Source organism: Helobdella robusta, assembly GCF_000326865.2.
Source record: "Helobdella robusta unplaced genomic scaffold HELROscaffold_15, whole genome shotgun sequence".
Classification (NCBI taxonomy): Eukaryota; Metazoa; Annelida; class Clitellata; order Rhynchobdellida; family Glossiphoniidae; genus Helobdella; species Helobdella robusta.
This window is the reverse complement of record NW_008703839.1, coordinates 3,734,256-3,761,160: the sequence shown is the minus strand read 5'-3', so window position 1 is coordinate 3,761,160 and position 26,905 is coordinate 3,734,256. Positions and strand designations below refer to the sequence as shown.

General features: G+C 34.8%; 2 protein-coding genes across 2 annotated transcripts; one reads left to right on the top strand and one right to left on the bottom strand.

The window, feature by feature from the left end:
* The first annotated feature begins 28 nt into the window (after window positions 1–28).
* On the top strand, window positions 29–5,213 carry HELRODRAFT_185405 (hypothetical protein). Its single transcript, XM_009015327.1, has 10 exons — window positions 29–225; window positions 367–493; window positions 1,822–1,954; window positions 2,182–2,332; window positions 2,474–2,537; window positions 2,708–2,884; window positions 3,026–3,110; window positions 3,719–3,794; window positions 4,530–4,668; window positions 4,914–5,213. The coding sequence occupies exons 1-10, from the start codon at window positions 104–106 to the stop codon at window positions 5,004–5,006; spliced, it is 1,167 nt and encodes a 388-aa protein (XP_009013575.1). The 5' UTR covers window positions 29–103; the 3' UTR covers window positions 5,007–5,213.
* Window positions 5,214–7,671: 2,458 nt separating this feature from the next.
* On the bottom strand, window positions 7,672–23,768 carry HELRODRAFT_74876 (hypothetical protein; the record flags this gene model as incomplete). The annotated part of the gene is made up of 26 exons (XM_009015326.1): window positions 7,672–7,807; window positions 7,988–8,055; window positions 8,367–8,478; window positions 9,056–9,142; window positions 9,395–9,509; window positions 10,386–10,518; window positions 10,605–10,736; window positions 12,134–12,203; window positions 12,501–12,607; window positions 13,011–13,151; window positions 13,402–13,513; window positions 13,669–13,768; window positions 14,307–14,462; window positions 14,896–14,997; window positions 15,336–15,459; window positions 15,667–15,774; window positions 16,711–16,759; window positions 16,849–17,020; window positions 17,295–17,426; window positions 17,733–17,844; window positions 18,124–18,234; window positions 18,437–18,576; window positions 18,875–19,002; window positions 19,129–19,172; window positions 19,330–19,413; window positions 23,511–23,768. 26 exons carry the CDS (start codon window positions 23,766–23,768, stop codon window positions 7,672–7,674), a joined length of 3,033 nt encoding a protein of 1,010 aa, XP_009013574.1.
* Between the last annotated feature and the right edge of the window lie 3,137 nt (window positions 23,769–26,905).

Sequence of the window (26,905 nt, the reverse complement as noted above, 5' to 3'; positions counted from 1 at the left end):
TAGCTGCCTCAAACTAAAGTCCGATCTGAAGAAATTGCGTTCACTTCATTAAAATTACTTCGAAATTACTTTTGTTGAAACGTTTTACCAAAACAATTTGAATATGCATCTATTAATTTTGATGGCAGTGCTTTCCATGTCACCTGCAGCTGCAGCTATTATTTCCTCAAATGATGCGGACCAGGTAATAGGCGACCTGCTTAAACGTGTTCCACTTATTGACGGGTTGGTTTTAATAAACTTCAACTAGATTTTTAATATTATTCGACTTGACAGATTAGTTATTTTATTTGTTCATTCAATCGTTTACTTCGTGACCGTTCACAAATCAGTGATGAATTTAACACCTTCTCCAATCCAATTCAGCCACAATGATTTGGCTCACCAGATATTTGCGCGTAAGAAGAACAAAATTAACGACCTCGACTTGCAAAATTGGACCGAAGTTCACACTGACATCAAAAGAATGAAGCAGGGTGGTGTCGGAGCTCAGGTTTTTTTTTAAATTTCTTCCCATATCAGAATACAAATTAGTTTTTGACAGCAATAACAATTTTAGGAAGACATCAAACTGGAAAAGATTGTTGCCACATAGTTGAAACTAATAAGTTTAATAGCATTTAGCAACTGAACTAACTTTCATTTTCGGTATATGTTTTTCTGACAATAAATTTGCCACAAAAGTTTGAAAAATTTTCAGTATTGAAGCCACCGAATTGATAAATTAGCTTTGTAGCGTAACTAAATCAGACGTTCGTTTTTCCGCTTGAAGAAAAGTTCAGTCACGAGTTGACCTAGAGACAAGCAGATGGGCTTCACTTGCTTCAAATTAGACCACATATATAACAAACTCAGTCGAACACTCTATTGAATAAATTTCTACTCCGAACGTGAATTACATTCACAGCAATTTAAAGCAGCTAATAAAGTTTAAAAACAAATTTCGATTTGTAAAAATTATGAATGTATACTTTTTTGATGGGATCTAACTCAAAAAAATTGTTATTAATTTAGAAACTAGGTCAACTTGACCAGATAAATGATTTGAATACGCTGTTTTTAGCGGACAAAATTAAAAATATTAAAATTTACTTACATAGGATGGCAATTTAGGAAAATAATAAAATAACTTTTTCATTATATCAAGTGAACTTAATTATTGTTGAAATTTACATACGTACGACAAGTTAGGCCAAAAATATTGATTGAAATTTAAAAATTTTTGGTAAAATTTTAATTTAAGGCAAAAATTTTAAAAATCAAAAAAATTTGCATTTTTGTTGTAGTCGGTTGTCAAACAAACATAGGGTTGAATTTCGAAGTATGAGGACACTGGTGCAGAAAATGATCGGAAGTCCCTATTATTTTCGGAACCAATAGAACAAAATTTTCTGTCAAGTCCTCATAAAAATTTTTGTTAACAAATAAAATTGTTTAGACAAATCATATACTAATTTGCTAAAATAAGATATAAGTTATTAAAAACTGTTTTTTATAAGACGTACTTTGTAATTAAATTTTGTAGTTTTGCCATCTTCTTCGCTGAGAGTTGGCGGTACAAGTGAACATTCCGTGCTATGTCAACGTTTGTTTTTCGGTTTCAATGCATTAGTTGACCAACCAGCAATCAGATAATGTGACATGCTAGGTTTTTACGCAGCCTACATCATATTAAGATTTTAATAAAGTCAGATAAGTGTGTACTTTTACTCTCCTCATTCAACATACTGCAACTTTTTTACCAGATTTGTAAGCGTTTCAAACATCTACTGAATTACCGATTCCATCTTTAAATGAATGGACACAAACACAAAACATCAGATTTGGGCGGTGTATGCTGGTTGTTCAACGCAGTACAGGGATGCAGTGAGAGCCTGCTTGGAGCACCTGGACACCATTCAACGTTTCGTTTACAAATACCCCAACGAACTGCAGATGGCCTACTCAAGCCAAGGTTTGTCATATGGTAGGCTATTATTTTTGTAAAGTTTGATGGTTTACCTTTGCGAACTCAGTGACGACTAATGTTACCACTAGGATGACAATATGCATTTGCACGCGCTCGTCTTGAAGAATAAACGCCATTTGACATTTGAATGTTACGTAACGAATGTTTGTTTGTTAATGTTTGTTTGGATAGCTAATTAGGAACCATAAAAAAATGAAATAATGAAAACGTAGAAATCACAGAAACGTTCAAGAAAGGAAAAATTAGCAGCTTACTAGGAGTGGAGGGTGGTCATTGTTTGGACAGCAGTCTGTCAGTTTTGCGAATGTTGTACCAGCTGGGCACCAGGTATATGACCTTGACACACAACTGTGACACTCCCTGGTCAGTTGACAATCTACAATATTTGTTCAATAAGTGTTTATAGAAACATTTGTTGAAAATATTTTTAATGAATTAGTTAATTTAAAATTTATTAATTTAAAATTAAAAACAATTTGAAAAGAGAAACGAATGTTGTTGCAGGGTGACGAACAATTTGCGAGACCGCAATGCCACCAACGTTGCAGGACTGACGCAGTTTGGAAAGGTTCTCTCATCTGCTGTTCATTTTTACACAAACTCAAACGTGCCTACGCATCAACACGCATGCGCTTTCTAAAAGTCACTCAGAAATAATCACCTGCTCGTGTGCAACTTTAGTACATGTTAATACATTTGCGGTTGTGTTGCATGTTTGTACAATGTAACATCGCACAGGATATAATCCGTGAGATGAATCGCCTAGGAATGATAGTTGACATGTCACACGTTTCGAAGGCAGCCATGGTGGATGTCCTCGCGACTTCCGTGGCTCCTGTCATCTTCAGCCATTCAAACAGCTACAAACTTGCTCCTCACACCAGGAACGTTCAAGACGATGTTCTACTCTTGCTGGCTAGTTCTCAAGTTTTTAAATTAATTCAAATTTAACATGCGCGTCGAATATAGATTGTCCGTAAACTTTTTTTAATTTGAAACGACTTTAATGGCTTATTTATCGACTAATTAATCAATGAAATTTATTTTTATGACTAGAAAAAGAACAAAGGTCTCATAATGATAACCTTCCCGAGTTCTTTCCTCGATGTTTCTGGAGAAGCATCAATATCGAGCGTGGCTGGTAGCTCTTTAAGTTTTAGAGCATATAAATTTTCAATTTTAATTATGTCCACATTGATGTTAAAATTTAATTGGTCAATTAGTTTTCATATTTTACGTACTTCAACATTCACGAATAATTTTTTCACGATTTACTATTAATTTATTAATCATCAATCAGAGGCGTAGATAGGGGCGCGGGTACATATGTCCCCGGGGACCAAGTGCAGGGGGCGCAAAAATGAGGCTGACAAAACTTTCACAACAAGAGTAAAAATCTTATCGCAAGCAAAATAACGAAGAAAATTTTTTATTTAGCAAAAAACTTTACATGTCAAAATGAACGATAAAAATCAAAAATATGAAGTATTAATAATAAATTTCGTGATAAATTTTGACAAACAGTAATTTTGACAATGTTAATGTAATAAAAAATGGGATTAAACATGGATAGGGCTCGCCAATTTTATAGTTTGTCCCTGGGCGAAAAATACCTTGCCTATGCCTCTGTCCTCCATCTATCTACCATCATTCTATAAACCTCATTAGAGCATTCATCATTGTCATCAAATTATGAAGTAACCTTTGAAAACCTATTAAACAACAATCCTTTATTTCTTAACTTGCAAGACCACCTCGAGTACATATACAAGCTGATCGGAATAGACCACGTTGGCATTGGTTCGGATTACGATGGCACGCCCAGGTTCGAACATCTTTTTCATAATAACATTCTCGTTAGATACACACATCATTAGGATTGATGTTTTGAAGCAACGCATTTCACTGTTGGATTATTATTGCTAAGTGAAAATCATACGTAATACAGAAAAGCCCCGTATTAAGCTCACATAGAGTTCTGTGAGTTTTTTGCAGATGGTTTTTTCGCAAGCAAAACAGCAACGCAGGACGTGGTACTTTTACCATCTGAGCTAACTCGTCAAAAGTGAACATCCAGGAATTTTTTACTTTTATTAATGGCCAATTAATTTTGTCGTTATTAACCGTTAAAACGACATGCATAAAAAATTCTCTATTTAAAAGACAACTCGTGTTGTAAATATATTGACGATGTATTTGGAAAATTCGCAACAATTGTGTCAAGGGTTAAAGCCTCCCGGATTTGTTTTCAATCATTGATTTGAGGACATAAGCATTTCAATGAAAAATTAAAAGTTGTATGAAAGAAGTTTTTATTAAAATTTTTATGCTCTGAATCTGTCATTCAAAAACATAAAAGATAATACGCCACCCTGTTTTCAATAAAGCCAAAAAAATTTTGAAAGTTTTTGAATAGAATCGTAATGTTTGTTTAATAACGACACACTTTTACAGCTTGGAGGTCATTTATTCACTCAGTCATTGTCACGTCAAAACAGCGTCAAAACATTATTAACACATTCATAAAGAATTCAGCAGTCTTTAAATTGTTGAATGACAGTCTGCCAGTGGGATTGGAGGACGTCTCAAAGTTTCCTGACCTGCTGAAGTATCTCTACGTCAACAGGGAGTGGACGGTCACCATGCTCGAAAAGTTGATTGGTCAAAATTTCTTGCGCGTTTTCCAGGACGTAGAGAGGGTTAGTTTTAATGTTTTGATAAGTTTTTGTTAAAATGTGTTTGATGAATTTCAATGATTTTTTAAATCTCATGATCGATATCTGCCTCAAGTTGTAACACATTTCGTCGCATATTTCACAACATTGATACATTATCAAATAAAATGTAACGTAGAAAGATATTAAAGAAAACTAAAAACTTTTCATTTTGTCTTAACTAATAAAAAAATTAGCTCATTGACAAGATATGACCGTATGACTCAAAGGTTAGCAAGTCCTTGAAAGGAATGATGCCGCTGGAGGACAGGTTGCCTCAGTCTCAGTTGGTCAACACGACATGCAGATCTGCTGAATATTAATAACACACATCCACACACCACACGTCAAAATACACGCCACACACACACACACACACACACACACACACACACACACACAAGCACATCACACTTACCATACATCTTTGAATGAGCATGTTGGACAAAGATGTTTTTATTTCATATTTAATTTTTTTTCAAATCAAAACCGTTAACTACAATAATGTAATATACAAAATTTTAAGCAGCATAATGGTTTAGTTCATTTTCTGGAACATTTAAAGAGCATTAAATAAAAGTTACGGCTACATATTCAAGACGACATGTTAGTAATATGACGAAAGCTGTAACACAACATCTAAATGATTAACCGAAATGATGAAGAACATGCATTAAAAACGTGCAGCAAAAATTATCTCCTTCAAAAACAACCAATGCTATAAATATATTGCTGAATATTTAACCGATAACACACGCATGTATAATCATTTAATAAAAATTTCATAACAAATCTGCGTGATAAGAAACCACTTGTTTGAAAGGCCATGTTATCTGATGCAAGTTATAAATCGTGGATGGATGTTGACTGGATGATCAAGTGATGGAATAACACTGAAGCCCTTTGTACGTTGGAAACTTATTAAACTCTCGTCTCGCCTCAAGAATCACCAAATATGAGAAGTTTCAAATAACGCTCGTAAAAATTTTGAAAGAAAAATTAAATTTCCTATAAAAAATATTATAATTAGAAGAATTAAATTGTAAATTTAGTTGAAAAATTATTAGTTGTCAACACCAAGAAGCGAGGAGATGTATTATTGGGTCTGTGTCAGTTTTGCGGACCCCCTTGTGCTCGTTGGGGTCTCAAATATTTGATGGCAGGTGCTTTCTCGTGGTTTGCCCTGTATTAGTTTTTTCTAACAAAAATTAGCAGGTATTTTCCAGGCTCCAAAAACACGCCTGCCCCTGACCTGATCGATGTAGCAATGTGACAAAGTAAACATTTTTTCAATCAGACAAGAGTGGGACGTTTGCATAATTTTGTATTTCCAAGCAAATTTAACCACCATTCATAAAGCAGCCATAAAAAATAAAATTCTGACCTCAATACTTTTCGTAAAACGTTTCATTTGCATAATTTTGTATTTCCAAGCTTTTAATTGACATACAAAAATAGAAACTAACTTAATAAAAGTTCAACTGAAGCACTAAACAAACAAAAAATATATAATATCTCAGTAAACAGATAGACAGGTAGATATAAATACATATACTTATATATGTGTACTATATACATGGATATGTATGAGTACTATGAATATATATACATAGTGTAAACACGTGTATATAAATAACTTTTACACTACAATACTTACCACTTCAAATTCAAAGCCATGACAACAATCTCACAAGCACTTCCACTTCACTGCCATGTTAATTAAGTTGTGAATTTAATCACATAAGTTCTACCTCGCCTACGTCTTAATCCTTGCCAAGATACAAAATAAAACAAACCATATTGTTGGCTGAAACATTCTGCAAATTTAGATTTCTTTGTGTGTAAATGTCATTAGAAAATGTTAACAAATCCTTCAAAAAATCATTATCAGTTAACTAAAATGTTCAACAGATATTACAAAAATAAACAAATAAAAAATAACTAAACATCAATTTGTTAAATACAACTCGATAAAAACGTTAAATGACTAGATTAACTAGTTATATCCAGAGATCGCTCTTCTATGGACTGGTTAAAAAATTTAAAAAAATATTCAAATCAGTAAGAGTAAGATAACCACGCAACAGGATGCACGTCACTTCACTGAAGGTAGGGCGGTACATGTAGCTATGTATTATACAGTTTAGTATGGTACGAAAAAGGTTATCCATAGATGGTATGATATGTTTGTATCATGCATAAAGCCAGATACTCAATTAAAAGTTGATCTTAAGAATGATGAACTTCTTAGATTTGGTCATTTAAAACAGTAGATAATTAACCTGGGCTATATATTATCACTGAAAAACGTTTAAGTGTTACAAATTATTCATATAATATTCAATATAACTATTCATCTTATTCCATATGCAAAATTTTATCAACTACTCTCATTTATGCCGACAATCTTAACTGAACAAAAATATTAATTATCGCGAATTAAACATTAAACCTAATCATAACACATATAAATGTAACAGTAAGTACATAATATAAACTTTGTAATATTTTTTTCTATAAAAATTAGCGCTTGAACTTTATTTGCAAGTGCACGCACGCACGCACGCACGCACATATAAATACACACAGACGCAAACACACATTCACGCACACACCAATCTTCATGTATTTGTATATTTATAAAGTAACGTCCAAAACAGCCTAAACAAGCCATGTTTAATAACACATCTAAAATGAGAACATTAAAACAGAAAGATAAATAAAATGAAATCGATGCGATGAGAATATTTGCAAAAAAAACTAATAAAAGAATGACTGACAGACTGACTGACAAGATTGTTTGTCTGTTGTTTGATTGATTGATTGATTAATAGATAGGTAGATAGAAAGAAAGATTGATAGATTGATTGATAGATAGATTGATTGAAAGATTGATTGAAAGATTGATTGACTGGAAAATTGATTGGCTGTAAGATTGTTTGATTGATTGATTGTTTGATTGATTGACTGCAAGATTGATTGATTGATCTAGGAGTAGAAGGTAAGGACGTTCTCTTGGTTTCCTCTGATAAGTAGCATGGGAGGCATGGAGCGTGAAAGGACATCCAGCCAAGCCATGTATAACCCTGTAGAACACAATCCTTTCTTTGGCATTGGTAGAGTCCTTTGTTGGTTTAATTCAATTATTCTTTAAATATAAATGTATCTAAAAAACTATATATACAATTTGTGAAACCTGAAAAAGAAATTCACTGAACAAGTTAAACGAACAATATAAACTAATTAGATATATAAATAAATATATAAATATGTATAAAAAAAACAAACGAACAAACAAACAAACATGGCAATAAAAGTAGCATCGTGCGAATGTTCTTCCAAAAGTTCTCTCAACCTCAACTGCCTGTAGGTCTGTGTAGTGGGTTGTGTAGTGGTGTAGTGTAGGTCTGTGTGGTGTGGTAACGTGTGGTGCAGCCACAATGTTTTTATGTGGCTGTTGTATATTACTTGTATATGTATATGACTTGTTGCCCGTTATGTTGTTTTTGTTTTTAGGTTTATATTGTTTTCTCGTTAAATAAAAACTTCAATTCAGAACGTTAAATCCTTATTTCTTTACTGCAACGTTTGCTGTTATTGTATCGCTAATTAAAAATAAACAAACAAACAAGAAGAATGATGATCAGTAAATGATGATTAAACAAATCTCCAAACAACTCTACTTTATTTCTGAATGTCGAAAGTTCGGAATCAGTTATCTTCCAGGGAAACTCTTCCGTTGTTTCCCCCTCCTTCAGTCTCCAATCATTCAACATGTCCATAAACATTTCCATTCTAATATTGCGGTAAGTTATGGTAAGTGTGGTAAGTGTGGTAAGTTGTGGTAAGTTGTGGTAAGTGTGGTAAGTTGTGGTAAGTTGTGGTAAATTGTGGTAAGTGTGGTTTAGTGTTTGTCCTATGTCGCTCATGATGATGGTGTTGGTTGTGTAGTTGCCAACTGTATAGCTAAATAATTCTTACAAATAACTTATCATGTGTAATGCCAACTCTCTTTTATGTACAATGTACAAACACACACGCACACACACACACAAACACACATGTATATATATATATATATATATATATATATCTTATATATATATATATATATTTCAAAACATAAAAGTTCGAGTGAACAATTTAATATGTTCAGATTTCTAAAATGTAAGTGTGTTTTTTTTTACGTTTTTTCAAATTGACCATAAAATCGAGATGAACCACAGGTATGAATGGATGCATGGATGTGAAAGATGAATGAACTGTTGATTTAATCGATGGATGAATTGATAGTTGATCTGATGGATGAATTAATTGATAAGTGAATTGGTGGATAATTTAACGGATGAATTGATATATGGTATGAACAAACTTTCCAGCAGACGGTCTCTTCCCAATATCCATGACGACATGCATGGATGAATACTTGATGCGGAATTTGTGCAGTAGGGAAGCTAAACTTTGGTCAACAAATTTGAAAAACTTTGCGAGAGTAATTCATAAATGCAAATTTAAACATCTACATACAATCCGTTGCTAAATAAAAAATTTGCAACTGTTGAATTTTTATTTCATTATCTGTTCATTAAGTTAGCGGTCAAGAAAACGTTTATTAAAAAGTCTACCATAATAAGCTATAAACAACAAAAATAAGTTGAAAAAGGTGATTGAAGTTTGGAATTAAGAAAGCAGTAGAAGAGAAGGAACGAACTGTCTCTGATCATGGTCCAACGCCTCCTTCTTGGTGCCTGCCATGTAGATCCGCAACTTGCAGTGGCTCCACAGCTTCTTCGTGGTCATTAAGTGGGGCATCAAGAGAGTCATGCCTGTGTTGGGTTGTTTTGTGTTTGCTGGGATTTGCTTGAAAGATTGATGGTTGGTGGTGTTTGCTGGGATTTGCTTGAAAGGTTGATGGCCGGTCACTTTCCTCCTGGTGTTTGTTTCATTTCATTCACACGATCAAATGTTTTGCTCAACTCAGACACTCTGATGAGGATGAACATTTCAACTCATACATGTTACGTCCTTAAGATTGTTATTCTCACCCCACATCAGTTTTTTTTTGAAATTTGAGTGCAAACAAATTCGTGAACGGAAGAAAGTAAAAAGCAGTAAGAAGGTTTTTGTTTGCGCTTATGATGAACATTCAACATATCATTGTTGCCTAGTTTTAATGCACGAAAATGTTTTTCCTATATTAAAACTTTGACCTTGATATATTAATAATTATCTATTACTTTATTACCTTTTTTAGTTTAAAAAAATAATGGTGATGTTTTTGATCATTAACACACATTCACATGCAGACGTAAACATGCACACACACACACACACGCACACGCAAGCACAGCATAAACACACACATATGTATATATAAATACACATATAATAGAATCAGTTGTTTAAGACACACAACAACCTCCGTCAATACGATCAGCACCACTAAAACACCAGCATACGAGTTAATCATTGCTGGATTGTGTTGGATCGCTCACACGCACAACCGTCATCTTACCCCCATGCATCGCTTACAACATCATCGTCACTGTCACACGCCAGAATGAAGTGTATCCAGAATTTTTCTCATTATCACCATAATAATCATCACCATCATCACTGTCATCTACATGTAGAAATTAATAACCACCATCGCCATTCTTTCCATCACAATAACCATCAAACAAAATTAACACGTGACTAACCACCATCGTCAAAGAGCCACCAGACGTCAATGAACCCCTTCTGCTTGTGCGAAAACCTGCTGAGACCAGCTGTTTCTGTGACTTTCTTGATGAGGTTGCGATCAGCCCGCAACTGACTGCTGCTGCATGGTTCCTCGTCTTCATCACCACCCTCGTAATTATCATCGGAGCCCTTCAAAGTGTTGATGGTGGTCGTTGTAGCCGCGTTCGTCATCAAACCGTTGTCACAGGAGGCTGTAGTTGTTGCAGTAGCTGCAGTAGCTGCAGTTGATGTTGCTGTTGGTGTCGTGTTGTTGAAGTTTTTCCTTTCCGATGTCGTTGCTTCTGTTGCTTCTGGGACGGTTGTTGAGGCTGATGTGGCTGCCGATGTTGCGAGTACCATTGTTGTGTCTTCCAACAATTTGTTCATCTCTTGGGCTGGACTGGCTAGAAAAAGTTCATGTAAAGTGCATCATCATCATTATCCTCTTCATCGTCATCTTCATCATCGCTGCCATCGTTAATAAACACATGTCAGCAGGTGTTATTCTTCTCATTTACAAATCTAAATACTCGTTGAGGATGGCTAACTCGTTGATGACCAATAATTTTTAATTTTTATAAAATTCGTGTGAATCGAAAATATTATCTTGGATAATTTTTTCAACATGCAATATAATTTTTTTCTTAGAATTTCTTTCCGTCATGTTCCAAAACAATTTTATTAAATGGGTAAATACATATAGGAGCAAAAATCACGAAAATATATTCATTCATCCAGCCATCCATTCACCTGTACTTCCATCTACCCAAGCATCCATCCAACTATACATCCATCCACCCATCCAAAAATTCTACCAACCCATGACTTCAGTGATGCTGGTCATTTGTGACACGGACACAGGAAAGGATTTGAGTTCATTGACCGGACTGAGTTCAGTTGTGCCAAACATGGTCTGCATGTGCAGGACCGCCTTTGCTAGACCTTTGTGTGTTGTTTTGTGTGTGTTGTTTGGTGTGTGTGTTTGTTGTTTTGTGCGTGTTGTGTTGTTTTGTGTGATGTTTGGTGTGTGTGTTTGTTGTTTTGTGTGTGTGTGTTGTTTGGTGTGTTGTTTGGTGTGTTGTTTGGTGTGTGTTGTTTTGTGTGTGCGTGTGTGCGTGTGTGTGAGTTATTTGAGATGAGTGTGATAAATAAGAAAATTTTTCAAAAATGTTTTTACGGTTTAACAATTTTAATATTCACAATTATACACAAAAAGCGTTCCTATTTTTATAAAAATTGAAAATAACAAGTGAGACTATTCAAGTTTTAGTAAAATTATTTTTTTAAATCGTGTGAATAAAATTAGACTTTTGCAATATTTTGACCAGATTTCAAGCTAAACAACACGCTTAACTGGAAGTAAACACACTTGATGTAACTGAAAGGACAAACAAATTTTGATTGGTTAACGACGCGTAAGCACACCCGACATCAACATATCCCACAACATGTTAGCAAGATATTCATGCAACAAATATGCACAAACTACGCGTCAACTATAACCAACAAGAAATATCATTGCAAAATGATGCAACATTAAAGGATTATTAATTATTATTAAAATTATTAAAGGAAAAAATGAACGAAATGAAAGAGAACAGGCATGGAGTGGCGGATGTAGGGAGAGGGGGCCGTTAACGCTGAAAAATTGTCAAAGTTTAGACCCCTGCCAAAGTTGTCAAGATCCGCCACTGCATGCCTGCAGACTACCTTCAGCATCTCCGACGACCGTCTTCAGCTGCAGACCTTCAGCCAGTCTCAACACTCCAACGCTGTGCTTCAAGTCGAATGCGTCGCTGTGTTAATTCAATGAAGTCGTTGCGAAACATTCAAACCGAAACGACAGGAAAAAGTTGACAACAAAATTAATCAAAACAACCAAATCCTTGAAGGGCTGTCTGTGACTTGAAAGTTTTTGAATGACATTTGATGGTGAATAAAAGCAAGATGAAGATGAAGGTGATGTTATGTGTCAGTGAAACACGTCACCCTACTAGTCTTACTCACATTCCGACATTGCATGTTATTCGCCAGTTTAGCACAAAATTCCCGTATAAAAGTTTTTAAAATGAAATTCTATAGAAGAGACAAACTGTATGATGTTGCAAAAATCTTCAACTTCCTTGACGTCCGATGTGAGCCAGTCCGATTTGAAACCCATGATCAATGTGTTCGGTCTCAGCTTTCCAACGCCAACACTCTGAATTATCGCAACAGTCCTCATTAAAGGTTGCAGACAACTTTATAACTTATGAATGATGAACTATCATCATAGGAGTCTCTGTCTTCCCATTATTGTCCGTATTGTCATTACTAATATTATATCATCATCAATTCTTTATTACTTCAGATCTTCAAATTAGAAGTGTTATTCAATTATGTTAACAACATCGTCACCATTAACAACATCATCGTCGTCATCATAATAGTCGCAGTTATCATCGTCACTACCACCATCATCATCACCTCCACCACCATCATCATCGTCACCATCATCATCATCATCTTTACCACCACCATCATCATCCTTACCTACCACCACCATCATCGTCATCACCACCACCACCACGACCGCTATCATCATCACCATCTCCAGAAGTTACCTGCAGAAGAGATTGAACCCCCAATCTCAGAGAGGGAGCGCAGATGGCGGTGTAGAAGGACTTGGACCTTTTCCTCGTCAGGTACATGTGGGCCAGTTTAGTCAAGAGTTGGGCGTCCTTCAGCTTCTGAGATGGATCGCCCTATTCGTTCATTCATTTTCGTTGGGACAACGTAAGATATACAAAAATAATAAATAACAGTAATAATAAATAATAGTAATAATAATAAATTGATTAATAATAATAAAATGATTAATAATAGTAATAATAATAAGAATGATAAAAAAAACAGTAATAATAATAATAAAAATAAAAAATAATAGTAATAATAATAAAAGTGATTAATAATAGTAGTAATAATAATAATAATAATGACGGCGGTATTCCTCACAATGATGACGTGTCCGCAGACCATGAGACTGATGTTCTTGGTCATGCTGGTGCAGAAGTCAACGAGGGCAGGTCGTTCGGAGGGGAAGGAGGTCAGGGCCAACACCTGAGGTCTGTTATTATTATTATTATTGTTGTTGTTGTTATTATTATGTAAGGTAAATTTAGACAAAAATATAAAATTTTCTATTATAATAATTATTATTACTAGTGTTGTTATTATTATTATTATTGTAATCATCATCATCATCATCGTCGTAAACCTGACCTAAAATTTTTGACGTGTTCGAGGACCTGCATGAGTTTTTGTGTGTGTTGCAGGGCGTTCCTGTACGCGTGTGCTTGCCCTGAGGACCCCCAGTTGATGTCTGTCATGTGTGTGTACGTGTACGTGTGTGTGCAAGTGTGTATGTGTGTGTGCAAATAAGTATGTGTATGTGTGCATACAAGTGTGTGTCTAGGTGTGTATGTTTATGTATACGTGCAAGTGTATATGCGAGTGTATGTGCATGTGTGTATCCGTGTGTGTGTGCGAGTGTGTTAATCTGTTTGTGTGATTGTGCAAGTGAGTAGATGTTATCTAATGAATGTTGTGATTGTAGTAGATTCGGCGATATTTAGTGTATGTCAGTTTTTTATGACTGTTTTATGAAAATAAAAGACAATGTAATATAAACAAAATGATGACAAGAAACCACACGAGGAACAAAAACAAAACCTCAACGTTGAGCGGATTCATAACAAACAGTGGAGTAAACACAGAACATAAAATCTTAACACAGTCAAACAACAACACACACAAGTAAACACACACAGACACACTCACACCTACATTTACACACTTAAACACACGCACACACTTACGCGCGCACACACGCACGCACGCACAAGAAGACAAATACGTACCGGGTTTCCTGTAGTGGACATAGAAGTACAAGATAGCCACAAGAACAATGGTGATGAGCGCCGTGGACCAGTTGATGATGAACATGACCGCCACACACAACAAGGCACCCAACAAACTCAACCACATGGAATAAAACTTGAAGGCAGGTCGCCAACCTTCGTCAACGTCATCATCATCGTCATCGCCATCATCATCATCAACGTCATCATCATCATAATCATTCATTATCGTCTGCTTTTATCATCATCTTCATTGTTTATCAGCATCAACACTTGTCAACATTTTGACAAACCAACATGGCGTTCGTGGATGACGAGCATCAGTGCATCTTAATGTTAGCGGGCACAATTTTACGCACGCTCACACCAAGCGGCAGTTCAATAGTGTTGTGTCTTTTAAGGTTTTTATTTTAAATGTACCATCTAACATCTACTCACCTGATAAACTCTCGAAAACTCAATAGACAATCTCACTATGAGCATAATTAGATTAACATTAAACAGAAACATAGAACAACTAATCATCAATTTTCATTCGATTGACATCAATAACTCGCTCATCCATCCAGCGAACAGTCAGCAGACGAACCAGGCGACTTGGCCAGCGAGGCATCGACGCATGAATAGTTGATAAGGGCGTACGACATGAGGAAAAAATTTGAGATCAGAGGAGCAATGGCGTTCAACTCGCCTGCATGATGAACATGTGTGTGAGTGCTTTGTTGCGTACACACTCTTTTACAAACACACACACACACAAACACAAACAAACACTGTGTTTGTATACGGTTGTTGAGTTTGACTTTTGAAGTTGAGTTGCAACAGTTTGCTGTCGAAATTGTCGGCTAGCCCCACTACTTGACGGCTGTTGTTCTAGGACCATGTACGCGGTGGTGGTGCGTATCGACATACGCAGTGGCATGGACATTTTTGTGAAATGTTTGTCAAGGGTTTTACAATAAACAAGCCAAACAACTAACAAATTGATAAAAATGCCACCTGTTTAAACAAATCATTCCGTGAACAAACCGATGCAGATGCAAGCAATTCCGATAACAAACGCAAGTCCATAACTCCTTCGTGGATCATCATTCTTTCCGTAACCCTTCCCGAAGAAGTGGATGTAGGGGAAGATTTGATCCTTGCAAACTGCCTACAATTTTTAATGACACTTAAAACGTCGGGACGATAAATGACATAAAATAACCCAAATTTATTTTAGAGATGTTTAACTTTGAAAGAAGTTTTCGAATGATGACTTCCATCAACCACTTGATCATTGGAGTAAATAAAACATCCATCCATCTTTACACAATTCAAATGCCGACAAAAAATGTTCACAGCTGAACAAAATTGCAACCTGGAAGACTCGAGGAGCCGAAACGAGGCTGGCGAGGGCGGACGACAGAGTGGCCGACACGATTCCCGCGATCGTGATCGGTCCAAACATCGAGATCAACTGCATCACCTAAGTGGGCGTGTCCAATTTCAAACATCCAATATTTTAAACATTTCACAAATTAGGACATTTTAAATAAAATAAAATGATAGAAGTTAATAAAAAATACCTAAACTGTTACAACTGCAATGTGATGCAAAGATAGATTACATGACAGAAGTGTTAGCGATGTACCTTACAGTGCAACAATATTAACAACGTTGTGTTATGTGCTGACAATACCACAAAACAAATAACACAGCAACAACCAGCCTGCATGTCATTTTGTATGCCGTGTTTACAGCCGTCTACGCGACATTGAACCAGAGATGAAGATGATGACGATGACGGTGAAGACAATGACGATGACGTCATCAAAGGATTCAACGTGGAAATAACTGGTTGATGTTTTGGATATTTGAATAAATCTCAGAGTAAAAATTAACTAGATTGATGGAGATTCAAGTACAAAAAGCACAAAAAATTTATAAATAGAACAAAATTAAAAATAAATTGATATTCAGAGACAATTGATCCTACATTCATTTTTTTGAGAAAGACGTAAAATATTTTTGGTGTTTACTAATTTTGATGTGAATATTGAAAAACGCTTTCCTCCTGAATTTGTACTATTTAGTAATTAGCGCAGAATGAAAGTATCAGATGTTTTTAATTCATTTAATAGTGCACACATTTTTAGTTACACTCTTCTGGATTAAATAACTTTCCCAGTAATACATTGTTCTATCTACTGACAAGATGGACAATTGATTTTGAACTGCCTTCCTTAATAAATGTTCCAAAATCGTGGCCTGCCCGGTTTGAAAGGATATCAACGTTTTGGTTAGCTGAACTTGCCCATTTTCTAATTCAGCATTGGTGCATTAATTTAATTGTGTACGATTATATCTTAAAAATAGATACTCATCGTGCGAACCTGATAGTGCGGGAGATATTGTTTCAAACTGGGAGGCAGTTGAGGACACTGACGAGTGTGTGGAGTCCGCAGATGTTTCTACAAGACCGAGCATCGACGATGATAATGATGATATCAAACGTGAAGATGGTGATGAAAAAAATAATGGCGGTGGTGATGATGATGACAGCGTGGTTGTCATAAGAAATGTTGTGAGGGACTCATTGAAATCCAAACCGGACGATGCATTGGCGAGTGGTCCCAAGGCATCCCTAACATTCGTTGCACCCACCATCCAGCACAGCATCAAGTAAACGATGGTTGTGATCAGGATGGCCAGCAACGTCCCCTTCGGGATGGCTTTTTGGGCGTCCTTCATGTTTCAATCATTCATCCTCTTTTTATGATTTAGTTCCATTTAAATCATTCACGCCATTCAAAAATCATTCACGTAATATAAATGATGACTCCTAAGGTGTTAATTTGTAAAACGTGTAAATTATGTGCCGTAGCAATTAAAAAACAACGAAAACATTTTGAAAATTAATTATCAGCATTGAATTAATACAATATTTTAATTAAAAAATAAAAATATTTAACGATAATTCAAATGAAAAAATCCAAAACGTTGAACGTGCTTTGAGGTCTCCAGATATGTTGGCTCCAGCTAGGATTCCAGTGGCAGCAGGAAAGAAAATGCCAAAAACTGAAAAGAAGGAGTGCCCATCTCTGAAATCAGGAGTGAAGTTGTCCACAAATGTCTGAACTGAGCAGTGGGGGTGAGGTCAAGGTGAGGTCGAGGTAATTAAATACAATAAATTATAACGAAGTTTTAAAACCAAAATATTCAAATCTCCGGACAAGGCGATAATGTAATGCTTCAGGTGCCTGTCATCAACGTTGCAGCGACTGAGTGCGAATGTAACAAAACATCCGTTCATCACATGTGCGTGTATGACACATGGGTTTACATCTAACTTACATAGGCTGTATACTTCTAGTTGTTGCCTCTGAAAACTAGTCAAGAAAGAATATCAAAAAGTAATTGAACCATAGAAAATGCAAAACAAACCATTGTATCCAACAAATCCTTTTTCCTTGTCCTCTTCGGAGGGAGGAATAAACGTTCCAATCATGCAGTCCAAAATTGCGATCATCAGTATCACCAGCAGAATCAGCTGAGCCTTAGTTCAATCAATTAAAAACTTGCAGTTATTAAATAATTATTTTTCATTGAAGCCTTTTATGCCTAAAATTAAATTGCCTTTGATACCAGAAATCGTGATGATAATAGAAACGATGCCTCGGTCAGCCCTAGCAACGCTAATGATGAACAAAAAAAACTCATAAAACTCAAGTTGGTTGGTAAAAAAATTTTATCAATAAAGGAATAAATGGCTGATAAATTATAGAAGGATGAATAAAGCATAACAGAAAGTTAGTCAGTTAAATTTGCTACCAACCCTTGCTTCCCAACTGAGGCCAGCCAGGGCGATGGTTAGGATAAGGAATGCGGTGATGACGCCGATGATTCTGACGTCATTCACCATGTCCACCATGAGGCAATTGTTGTTCTGTTTCAATTTGTCGATTTTCAAGGATTCGTGGATTAAAACTAACTTTCATCGAGAAACACTCAGTACACTTTAAAAAATGCTTTGTTTATTTAAAGCGCTTTTGCAAACAAAAATACACGCACAAAAATACGCAGGTATACACAAACATATACACACGCACGCATTAATTTATTCTTCCACTCAAGTTCATGTGTATGACCTTTAAAATAACAACGACAGTTTCAGCGAATCCAACAATGTACATGGCAGCTGCCACGGCGTTGGCTATTGAGAAGATTATTCCTATGGCTCCACCGAACTCTGGCCCCAAACTTCTTGAAATCATGTAGTAGGCACCACCTACGACGTTCAATTAACTTTCAATATCACTTCATTTAATGAGCGAATAATTTAATTAACTGTAACATTTTTTTTGAGTAAATCAACTTATAGAATCATTCTGAAACGATAAATATTGCTAAATTAAATATAAAAGAAAAAAAGTAAAAACATACTTATATAATAAAAAAAACCACAAGACATCAATAACGCAACAACAACTACAGCAATCCTAAATCACTGAGCATATAACACGTAGACACACACCACACCAGCAGGAATAATGCAATCTACCCCCATCACCCAACAACTCATCAACCTCCTCTGACTTCACCATTCGTGCAGATGGCCGACATGGAGAGTGCGGTCAATGTGGTCACCGTGCTGGCCAGCAAGACAATTACGGAAGCAAGTCCTATACCAGCCTGGCCAACGACCCACGATAACCTATTCAATTTATTCATCTATTTCTATTTAATCGTATTTTTTTCAATGAGTTCATTGTGATGAATTTATGTTACCACTGCTGTTAATAGAGCAGGTTAACGTAAATACTAAAAGATAGCAAGCAACCTGAGAAACAACATGACTCCAAATATGTTGAGGACACATCGTACCTTCAAAAGACATTTGTTTAAATTTAGTTGACACTTTTCTCTTACGAAATGTTTTTTAAAAATGCAAAACAAATTTAATAAAACTATCATTAAAACCCGAAAAAATACGAATTAGTGATTTAAAGTATATTGGAAGGAAAATATTTGTATTAGTAACCAAAACTCCTTTAATCCAGCCAAACTTCGTAGAACTTCTTGATAACGGTTTAGATTCTTCAGCGGAAAATAATTTGCCCGTTTCCTCCTCTTCCAAAACCTGTTCCAACTCTTCCTGCAGTTTTAGAAAAAAAAGTTTGAAATAAAATTAGTTATTAGCCGAAAAATAACTTTAACGGTGCTAACTACAATTTAGTTTAAACACATGGGACAACACCGTATATAGGAGAACTTACAACAGTCAACCAAATATTACATAAAAAATAATAATTGATTTAAAAAAACTTGGCAAAGAATCATTAGATTGGACATTACCGAAACAATTTTTAAAACTTCTTTGCATACATTCAATTGACTTGATGAATTTTTTTCAAATTTTGAAAAGGAATGGTTTAGCGCTTGAGCTGAAAATAAACAATCGATGAAAATGGAAATATGTAAAAGGCATTGCACGTGCAAGTATCATTTCAAAAATGGACGCTTTTGAGAGTTCTAACCCAACTACAAAACCGATGGTGTGGAAGAGATGATGTTTAACTAAACTAAACATTGGAAAAATGGACTGGCCGTGTGGCAAGGATGTAGCGTTGCATACATGATAATTTAATTACATCCACCAATTACATACGGAGATTTATAGAAATGAAATCGTTGTCCGGGTCATACCTGGCGGCAGTGCTCAATCATTAGTTTCCATTCAACTCTTACGTACTTACATGAATTGTATCACTGTGTGTGCGCGCGCACGCGTGTGTGTGTGTGTAGGATTTAATTTTGAAGTGTGTTTGCTCTGTGTAATCTCGTTTATATGGATTTTGTGCGTGTATGTGCATCGGTGGATGTAAATGTAAATATGTTTTAATGTATCGTTGTATTTACGCATTGAGTTTTACGATTGTGCGCGCGTTCAACACCACGTAGTTGTTACAACATGTAAGCTAGCACGTGTGTGCGTGTCTCTCTTTAGATACCTGCATCGGCTTATAAATCTATAGTACTGTATAGTATTACCGTAGAGTTGTAAACACAGAGAACCTAAATTTACATCAGAATACACTCGACACGTGCTCTAATCGTCGTGTGCTTCATACTTGCTTGTAATTATCAAATGAAGTTTTGCACTGAGGACATTGCAAAACCAAACGGCTGACAATGATGCTAGTCCTTCAGGTGAATGTGGCAAGGATGCTTTGAGGTCATTTTAAAAAATGATTGCGATGATGTGATGAAAATGATGCAGGTATGTGTGGTGTTGATTTATGAACGTTCATAACAAAAGTTCGTAGGAAGATGATGAGGATGGTGATGAGGATCTCCGAGGTGACCACGACAATGATGAAAGGTGATGCTGATGATTCACAGAGGTGACTAACAAAGTGATGCTAACAAAAATGTTGAAAATAATGAAGAAAATTCAACGTCGAGTGCAAAACATTCATGTGAAAAACACCAAATTGTTTGCCAGATAATTATTTTATAATTATATGAACATTTTTAGCATTGTGTGTTCGCGTGTATAAGAATGTAAATGCTAAGCATGTCTATGTGTGTTTATGTTTATATACGTTATTTATATTTAAGATGTAAATTGCAAATAAAAATAGTTACTGGTTTATCATTTTTCATCCCAAAATTAATCAAAATAAAGAGTTTGTTGACCTAAAAGGTGTCGTACAACCGAATTTTTGCTGATACTCATCAGTTTTGGAGGAAATTTATAATTAATAAATAACTGCGGTGGGTTTAAAAAATTGTATGAATGAAATTCAGGAAGGTAGCTAAGAAGATAGGGTCGCTATGTCTCTTAGTGTTATCAAATGGAAAATACGTGACGGTGTGTTGGTTCGAATGCTGCCTGCATAGCCACATGTGGGATGAAAATCCAATGGATGAGTACGTCACTTGGCACCTTCAAGTTTATCGATACAAATTTTTATTTTGCAGCAAGTAAAGAAAAATGTAAGTGATTTTGCGCCCGTACGGACTGAATTAGATGAAAAAGTTGATAACGTAATATGAAAAAATTAAGTAAATTGCATTAAGTAGAAAATTTCCTTGGCTGTCGACTCAGCAAAGTGATTTAAAATTTGATCTTAAGAAGGCCTCCGTGTTGGTAGGTTGGAAGTTTTATTGTTATTAACTTTTGTCTGATTGCCCTTTCAGATGTCTTATTGATTTTATTTTCTTCTCTTCCTTTTTCGCTTAATTAGATAATTTTTCTAATTTTCATTATTTTGTGGAAGTTTATTTGGATGGAAAAAAATGGTATTAAAAAGAAAAACTCAGGATATATATTGAAATAAGCAATTACAAAAAATTTTGACAATAGCAGAATTATATTCGTTGAATAATTTTGAGTGATTAGAAAGATAAACTTTAGTAATTAAAACTAATTTTTTTCTATTGGAATGTTTTTATTCACCATGAAACGAACCGAGGTTTATTAACATCTGATTAGTAAAAATTAATGTTTCTGACCATCAAGTAGTTTGCATCTTTAAACTGAATAATTGTGGTGTGATATTGTTATCGCATTATCAGTTAGAGTTAACAGCGCGAATGACTGTAATAAAGATGATTACAGCAACAATAATAATAGTGATAACAATTAGGATAACAATGAAGAAGAATGATAACAATAAAAATTCATAGGCGATGAAGAAGCTGGTGAATGCCTGCATGCATGCATGCATGCGTGCATTATGGTTCAGGTGAGCCACAGTAGGCAGGTGAGACAAGAAGAAAGATAAGCTTTCCTCTGATTAACTGATTAACTGCAAGTACCTCTTAAATGGAATGTACCACTTTTTCTGCGTGTTTATTTCACTCCTTACGTCATTTTGTTTCTCCAGATATACACACAACAGACACCTGAATTCGTTGGATGTTTTTTAGGGTGGTGAAACTGTCCAGTGTAATTTTGAAAACCTATTTCTAGCCCATCCGTCAGTTACATTTTATTTTTGCTATTTTTCATGTGCAAGTCGAAGAAGTCAGCCTATATTTATCAAAAACAATAAATTTAATTTCAAAATAGTTGCAAAAGCAGGTTCACTTTCATTTCAAATTTTTGAGAAAAGAGGAAAAAGTTCCTTACACAGAAACACAGTTTTGAAAAACAAATGAATAGCGTGTGTGTATGTCTGTGATTGTGTACGTGTGTTTGTATGCCTACGTATGTGCGTGTGAGTAAATCATTTATATATATAGTTTATTTATAATACTTCTATGATAAAAGATGACGGACGACTCTAAATCATACAAAGGTTGCCAAGGTGATTGCTATCCACATCTTCCCAAGTTTATAATAATGAATCTGTATATACATAGATTAAAGAAGATTCCACGTGTCCGCATTTTTTAAATAAAGCCTATAATAAATGATGGTGTTTTTTATAATCAGCGTGTTGTTGATTAATTAATTTGGCTTAAGTATAATAAGTAATAAGCAGATATTTCTTGAAAAATGAATATTATTTAAAGATTAGTTTTTTTTCTTCTTTCTCGTGCCTTATCCTAGCAACCATCGACCTCCACAAAACCCGATCTTTAACACTTTGTAACAGTTGAAATGTGATACAAGGACTTCACGAATGTTCGTCGTTGTCGACCGCAATCTCTTCTCCCTGCAATCTTTCCAGAAGTTGTTAGATTTTCCATTCCTTCCTTCCATGCCATTATTTGTAGTAATTTTTTCTTTTCATGACTAGATTGTTTTAATACATCCTCGTTTGAGGTATGAGAGGTCATAATTTCATAATTCTTCCCAAAAACCCCATATCAGCAGCATTAATCTTTTTTCCATATCTTTAGAAATTACCTAAGATGAAAAAGAATATTTGGGTTTAGCCATCAAAAAATCTTCTTTGTAATTTAACTATAGTCCCAACTAGAAAACATTTGCTGATAATTAATGTGGAATGTGATTTTTAGAGGCTTTCATCCAATTATTTCCTATTTAACCTCTAAAACGAGAGTTTAAAAATAACAACAAATCCGTTAAGCAAATTTGCAAAAAACTTTGTGAGCTAATTTACAATATTTATGTCTCCATCAGTTACATAAATATTTAAATATCATTTTTTTTAATTTAATACTAAAAAATAAGCATAATAATAATGAATAATAGAAAAACACATCGCATCAATCAAAATTACTCATTTGTTATCGTTAAAATAAAACTCCGGAAATATTATCGCGACGACATATTTTGTTCCACCTCACCTGAAATCGTTGCTCGTGCAGTTCTATGAGGGTCGGCCTCTGCTTAAGTTTTCCATCAGGACCGATGATGTTCCTGTAGTGGTCAGCGTGGGGCAGGCTCTCCAGCGTGTTGTGTCCGAATGTTTTTCGGCCATCTTCCTGACAAGTGCTGCTTATTCTTCTCGTTCGACGGTCGCCGGACGATGGTGAGCATGTATCCGCCGAATGTCGTCTCATCTCTTCTTTCACCGATTCAACTTTGAAACGAAACTTTTCTGATTTGTGAGGTAACTGGACGCAAATATCTGTATCTGTGAGATCCTCCTTTGAAGAATCTGTTTCTTTTTCTTGGCTGATATTTGTTAGTGATCTGTTCAATTTGAACTGGACATTTCTGTTGCCTTCTGTGTCGTGGTTCTTTTGTGACTTTTTTAGAATTGTCATCTCACTGAAGCGACGAGTGAATCGTTTCAGAGAAGTTGTCGCTAATGAGTTTGTCTCGGTATTTGTCGTTGCCATGTTAACTAATAATTTTAAAAATACTACAAAATTGTTTGTCCCAATTTTTCATAAATTATGATCATATATTATTATTATTATTATATAAAATTTTCGGGAAACTTATTTGAAATACGATTAATTCTTTTAAAGGTTCTAAATTTTCTTATTATTAAACTTTGTTAAATCAATGAGCAACAGTTACAAATCACGATAAGTTCTCTTCGAAACGCTCAAGAACTTTAGCGTTTAAGAACAACCGGGTGATTGTCAGCCTTTGAGAGGCAGTCCCAAGCAATCTTCAATGAATCCATTTATAAACGTTGAATGTATCGACGCAGAGCCACATATATGTCATAGATGCAGGTTTTTGTATGAATGCATATTTATATAATACAGGTAGCTTACATGTTGTAAGGTTATGAATATTGGTTCAAATCTATGCGCGTTTTTACATAATAATCAGATGAGATGATGCATATGGAATATGTCAACTGATTTATACATTGAAGACATAAATAAATGAATATACAAATTTGCAAATCAAATGTATTCAAAATAGCGAGCTATTTAGTTAATATAAAATTTTTTAAAATCTTCACTCATAAACTATGTAAAATATATGTCTAGGGGTATGTTGACATTTTTAAATCAAAATCACTCACTTATACAAAATTATTTTTATAAATTTCTACAACCATTTATTTATCTCAAATAAATCCCATTAGTTTTAGAAACATCATATGTGTACAGATGCGTTATGTAAATAATACAATATCATTATTATATACAGAAATATAAATATGTTATTAATTAATAACATATATATAATGTTATGAAAAAAAAATATTTTACCAATACATACGTACAAAATGAGACATGAGGTGATAGTAACTTAGAGCATCTTCACGTACGTGGAGAAGTTACAGGTATCAGGGAAAACAAATACATCTCCATGATTTGTAGGCTGACGACATTACTTTCGGCTGCTGAAGAGAGAGAGAGAGAAAGAGAGAAAGAGAAAAAAATCATACACACGCACCACACACACACACACACACACACACACACACACACACACACACACACACACACACACACATACAAACACACATATACATACACACACACACACACAAACACATGCATAAATACATATATGTAGTATTTGGTTAGATAAACAGAGGAATTAAGTATATATTTTCCGAATGATCTAGGATAGGTATCAAAGTGATACATTCCATCTTTATTTTAATAATGATAATAATAATTTATTATTAAAAATTATTTATTTTCCTGTTATCACATTACAACTATTAACTATTACAGTACAGGCGAGATAATGTAATGGTTAAGAAGCCTAGCACTTGTTGCATGCACAGTGACTGGATTCGAATCGAGAAAGCTCTCCACCTATCCCATTCAACGTCTATGATACGTTAACTTACACATATCAATGTACATTGTGTCTGTCTGTTGTTGGAACCTCTGAGAGATATTTGAGGAAGTAGATTTATAAAAAATTTCAATAATGTTACATGATCATATGCAGAAGAGTGTTCTTCAACGAAAAGCCCAAAAAATGTCCTCAGGTTGAGTGAAAAATAAATAAATAAGAAATAAATTCAGGTGGTGTGACTAACATAAGAGCCAATCCCATTGAAGGACCATCCAGAAATTTCCATGAAATTAAAAAAAGTCCAACTAATCCTAAGATAATAATTAAAAAATTTGGCGCTGAATTGTGTAATGGTAAAGACGTCTGATACTGCGGTTTCAAATGTGCTGCTCAAAATTCTTAGTGTTATTAATTTAGAAAAAATTAATAACACAAACAATAATATAGAATAATTTGACATTGTGGACATTGTCAACTAAAAGTTTTAAAAGTTCCATACTTCTTATTCGATGATCAGTTAATTCAACTTTTTTGGGGAGTTTTTCTTTGCTATTTTTTGCTTTTTTACAGTTTTCTAAAAATAAATTAAGTTTTTAATGAGAGAGAATGTTTATTGTTATTTTCATTATTATTATTTTTATTATTAAATTATTTTTATATTATTTCGTTTTTATTATTACAGCTCAGGTGACTTGAAGAGATTGATTGAGAAATAAAAATTGATGCCATAGAAACGGGATTGCCAACTTTCTATAAGATGACACTGATGGTGATGATGAAGATGATGGTGATGATGCATAAAAACAATAAGAATAAAAAAATGATGATGATGGTGATGACGAATATTAATGATCATCATTATTATGATGATGATGGTGATGACATTATATTTGTTTTTTGGTTTTTCCCACATTGAATTAGTTAAACCACACCACACATCGCCTCACCACATTTTGCCAACATATCAATACAAGAGTCATCATATTATTATCACATTACCACATCATCACATCAACACATCATCACATTATCACATCAACACTTTATCACAACAACACATCATCACACATAACCACATCATCATCACCGGAAGAAACAGACACACCATAACAAACCGCCATAGAGTAAGTATACATATACAACTCCCTATTCATTTCAACTGATAGTTGCCATGGTGATGAAAGATGGATGGATGGATGAATGAATGGATGGATGGATGGATTATGGTAGGTGCAAAGTTAAAGTATCGATATTTTTAGTAAGGCACTTCTCGTCATCTGCATAATCATTATCATCATCTACATCATCATTTGCATCATCGCGCCGTTTAGAGAGAGAGAGAGAGAGAGAGAGAGAGAGAGGAGAGAGAGAGAGAGACAGAGACAGAGACAGAAAGAGAGATTCATAAAATATCTAACGATTTTGGACACTTTAGAATGTGTTCACTCTTCACCTGTTGTTGCATGCCATGGTGAAG

Bases quoted from the DNA above. Each gene is read 5' to 3' on its own strand.
- HELRODRAFT_185405 (XM_009015327.1), top strand. From the start codon at position 104: ATGCATCTATTAATTTTGATGGCAGTGCTTTCCATGTCACCTGCAGCT. The intron at 2,333-2,473 runs GTCAGTTGACAA...ATGTTGTTGCAG, and splicing joins CACAACTGTGACACTCCCTG to GGTGACGAACAATTTGCGAG. The intron at 4,669-4,913 runs GTTAGTTTTAAT...TATGACTCAAAG, and splicing joins TTTTCCAGGACGTAGAGAGG to GTTAGCAAGTCCTTGAAAGG.